Source organism: Amaranthus tricolor, chromosome 15 (genome assembly GCF_026212465.1).
Source record: "Amaranthus tricolor cultivar Red isolate AtriRed21 chromosome 15, ASM2621246v1, whole genome shotgun sequence".
Taxonomy (NCBI): domain Eukaryota; kingdom Viridiplantae; phylum Streptophyta; class Magnoliopsida; order Caryophyllales; family Amaranthaceae; genus Amaranthus; species Amaranthus tricolor.
This window is the reverse complement of record NC_080061.1, coordinates 16,973,133-16,977,203: the sequence shown is the minus strand read 5'-3', so window position 1 is coordinate 16,977,203 and position 4,071 is coordinate 16,973,133. Positions and strand designations below refer to the sequence as shown.

General features: G+C 37.9%; 1 protein-coding gene across 1 annotated transcript; it reads right to left on the bottom strand.

Moving 5' to 3' along the window:
• Window positions 1-323: 323 nt before the first annotated feature.
• On the bottom strand, window positions 324-2,398 carry LOC130801096 (uncharacterized). The gene is made up of 4 exons (XM_057664857.1): window positions 2,220-2,398; window positions 1,433-2,126; window positions 1,016-1,364; window positions 324-922 (listed from the first exon to the last, which is right to left on the bottom strand). The coding sequence occupies exons 1-4, from the start codon at window positions 2,396-2,398 to the stop codon at window positions 324-326; spliced, it is 1,821 nt and encodes a 606-aa protein (XP_057520840.1).
• Window positions 2,399-4,071: the final 1,673 nt, after the last annotated feature.

The following is a 4,071-nucleotide window of genomic DNA, read 5'->3' as shown; positions in this document are numbered from 1 at the left end:
TCATGATATACCACTGAGTTTCTTCGAAATTCACCATATACCACACGAAATTTTATAATTCACCATATACCATTGAGTTTTCGTCCGTTAGCACAGAATACCATTAATAATTCACCATATACCATTTAATTTTTTTATTTGCGTCAAATACCATTTTTTTTAAAATATACCCGTTGGAATTATGATAAACAAAAGAAGTGTCATACAAACCAAGTAGTTAACATTTTGTTCAAAAACAACTTGATAATAAACAATGTTCACCAAAAAAATGACACTAAACAATGCTAAGTAGCAGCCTTTCTCTTCCCCCTAGTGTTGACTTGCTATGAAGAGAAAGTTGTATGTGCTGTCTTTTTTGATGATGCCTTTTTTGCCTTGCATGTCACTGCATTGTGGCCTAGTTCTTTGCATAGGCTGCATTTGTTATTCGTATGCCTCTTTCCTTTTTTTGCCTCATGAGCAGCTCTTCTCCTTTGCTTAGGTGGTCTGCCAGCATTTCTTTTCCCTTGGGGTGGTGTAATTTCTGGCACATCTAGTGAAGGCCAGTGAGTTGGATCAGCCATGGGGTGCATGTGGTCTCCATAAGTGAGTTTGTAAGCAACCCCCTTGTAGAAAGGTGAGACAAAGTCCCTAGGATCAAGTCTCTGGTTGTAAATGACCCTTAGCCCATGCTTGCAAGGGATCCCTAATCCTTGCCATTTCCTACACCCATAAGTCATATTTCTAAGGGTGACAGGGAACTTGACATGGCCATCTCTCACCTCAAACTCTCCACCACCAGCTGCAGTGACATGGCAGAACCTAAAATCATCAGTCCTAGTCACCAGCACCCCCTTTGCATGCTCTGTTATATCATTAGGTTCCATGTATACTGCTTTATCGAACCTGGAACCCATCCTTTTCATGCACCAATTCCTGACATCTTAATTATTCAAAAAACCAAAAAAAAAAAAATCACAGTAAGCAACAACAATTTTTTTGCATTTAAATAAGCAAAACAGGGACACAAATTTACCTTCCAGCAATGTCAACACAGGTATGTCCCTGTTGGCCTTTGTTATTGCATTGAATGACTCCACGAAGTTTGTTGTGTTATGATCACAATAAACTGTCCTGTCAAACATGTGCACACTCCACTGCTCTTCTACATTTTTGAGATAGTCATATGTTGCTGCATCAAAATCTTTTATCTTGGACATAGCTTTTTCAAAAACGTACTCATTGTAGGAATTTTCCGCAATCCAAAACATCTTATGAAATGCTGCCCCACTCCATCCTACAGCCTTGCAATTTGAGTACAAATGCTGGCAGCATATTCTCCTTGTAGCTCTTGGGAAAACCTTAAACAATGCTGATTCAACCCCCTAAAAAAACAAGACTAAGTTAATAAACAGCAGCATAATCTCAAATCAAAGACAAATAAGAAACTTACCCTCATCCTGTCACTGATAAAAGTCCAGTCATCCTTCTGAGATTTATACTGAGCAAACAAGCACCTCAAGTTTCTGAAAAAATAAGTCCAGGAATCTATGCTCTTTGTGTCAACAATCCCATAGGCTAACACAAAGATCTCATTATTCTCATCTATTGCAACTACAGTGAGCATAACCCCTTTGTAATACCCACTTAAATGTGCACCATCTATTCCTATGATAGGTCTACAACCATCTAAGAATCCTTTCACTTGAGCTGCAAAAGATATGAAGCAGGCCTTAAATTGCAAACTGTCAGTCCATGTAACCAAAGCATAAGACCCAGGATTTGTAGACTTTATCATTTCAGCATACTTTGGAAGAGCTGGATAGGACTCAGCAAACCCACCATGTAATTGCTCCCTCGCTAAACTCTTCACTTTGTATAACAATCTCAACTTCACATGGATCTTGTTCCTTTCCATGCATAGCCTCTGCAATGAATCAACTGGGACATCTAGGTTTGCCTCTAAGTCTTGTAACAATTGTCTGCATAGCCATGCTGAAGAGACCATAGGATTCTCTTCCAGCCTCCCACAAGTTGCATGCTCTCCTTCTAGCTTCTTTATGGCCCAACTGATTTTTTTCCTTAGAACTGAAGCATGAATCCTCCAAGTGCAATCCCTCAACAAACACCTTGCTATGTACCTCTTACTGTCAACATGGTCAACTGAAATAGAGAAGCCCTCTTGTATGCAGTAATCTCTGAATACATCTAGAAACTATGTTTTGGTTTCAAATATCAACCACTCCTCAAGCACAATGGATCCAAATGGTAATTGAGACCAGATTTTACCATTTTTGTACATTTTGTCTAATATATGAGACCCATCTAAGTAATCCTCAAAGGTCTTCTCATGTACATTATCACGATCATCTTCTTCTGTCACAATGTACTCATCCTCACTGTCCAACTCCTCAAGCATAATTCAAATTCGCATGCAACTTATCACACTTAACCCTAACCCTAACTCAATTTTGCAAAAAAAAAATACAAAATCTGAACTCGAAATGCAAATGGATAAGGACAGGTAACTTGCGTATGCTTAATCCACCGAATTAGCGAACTTTGTGCGAAATTCAGTCACGACCACCTGTGTTTCGATTCTAAATCACTTCACAAACTTGCAATTCACTTTACACCAAATTGATTTTAAGGATTTTAAGGATTTTAAGGATTTTTGATGGATTTTAAGGGGTTTAGATCAATGTAGATGAATACAAAGTTTCTTGAACGGAGAAGAAGAAATATGGAGGATTAGTTTTCTGAAGAAATACGTTGTGTTTAGGGAAGTCAAGCCTAACAATGGCGCCTGTTGAATGCGTAAGGGCATACTGGTAATTTACCACAAACGGCACACTGACGACAGTTGTCATTAATGGTAATCTGTGCTAACGGACGTAAACTCAATGGTATATGGTGTATTAGAAAATTTCGTGTGGTATATGGTGAATTTTGAAGAAACTCAGTGGTATATCATGAAATATCCGATTTATCTTCTAAACTATCCCATAAAATCTTAGCGGATTTATGAAATTGATAAATATCGAAAAGAGAATAACACATACCGTTGAGAATATGTCCTCTACATATGAAGTCATCGTTCTCCCACTTGTTGCGCTTCCGTACCTCCTCCAAAGTTTCATTCTCCTTCTCTTCCGGTTTCAGAGTGATTTTCACATAGGCCACATTGAGGGAAGTCAAGAGGATGGGCATTTTCTAATGCCATCTTCTGAATTCCACACCCAAAAACTTGTCCAATTTCATAAAGTTTGAAGTGAGTTTCCTTAACTCTTGGCATGATCACATAAACTATCACAATAGATTATTACAAATAATTATGCGGAAATGAAAATACTAATACACATTGATGTTTGTAGTATCCCCTTTGTGTATGGCAATGGACTCCTTGCTTGAATAAACCACAAAATGGTAGTGCTGTAGAGAAGATTAGATTGCAACTGTAACGTCACTCGGAAATCTTGATATAGATTGAAGGCGCCTACAAGCTTTCCTATTGTGATATTTCCCCCACAAAGCTAATTCAGTTATGAGAATGGAAATTCACAATGAGATACAATCAATCACTCCAACTGATTAGTACAAACCGACTAAATTAAATGATTATGTGTTTATTTAGAGAATAAAATCAGAAAAACAATAAAAGAATTTATAACTTTCTTTTATGTTTCAAGAGAATGAGAGAAAGATGAATCACAAATTATGTTCAAAGCTGTAAATGATTTCTATGCACTCTGTCTTATTTATAGAGTTAAAGTAACAAGGCTTCATCCAAAACCATACATCAATAACAACACAACACTCCATGAAATGAAGTTTGGATCCACGAACAAATGCACTGTTCTGAAGTGCTCGAACGAGCACTATAGATGCTCGAACGAGAATGACCCAATTAAATAAGTTTCCAGAAACTTTCTGACGTGAAAATTCCTAAGAGCTCGAACGAGCACATGCCAAAAACATCAAACAAAAGGTTTTAGGCTAGAACTGCAATGCTCGAACAAGCCACAAAGTGGTCGAATGAGCACCACTATGCTCGAAAAAGCATGACGTTGCTCGAACGAGCAGCATGGTCCA

Excerpts from the sequence above, each read along its gene's own strand:
- LOC130801096 (XM_057664857.1), bottom strand. The coding sequence starts at position 2,398 with ATGCTTGAGGAGTTGGACAGTGAGGATGAGTACATTGTGACAGAAGAA. Across the intron at positions 2,127-2,219 it reads TCCATTGTGCTTGAGGAGTG|TAAGAGGTACATAGCAAGGT; the intron begins GTTGATATTTGA and ends CCATGTTGACAG. Across the intron at positions 923-1,015 it reads TGTGTTGACATTGCTGGAAG|ATGTCAGGAATTGGTGCATG; the intron begins GTAAATTTGTGT and ends TGAATAATTAAG.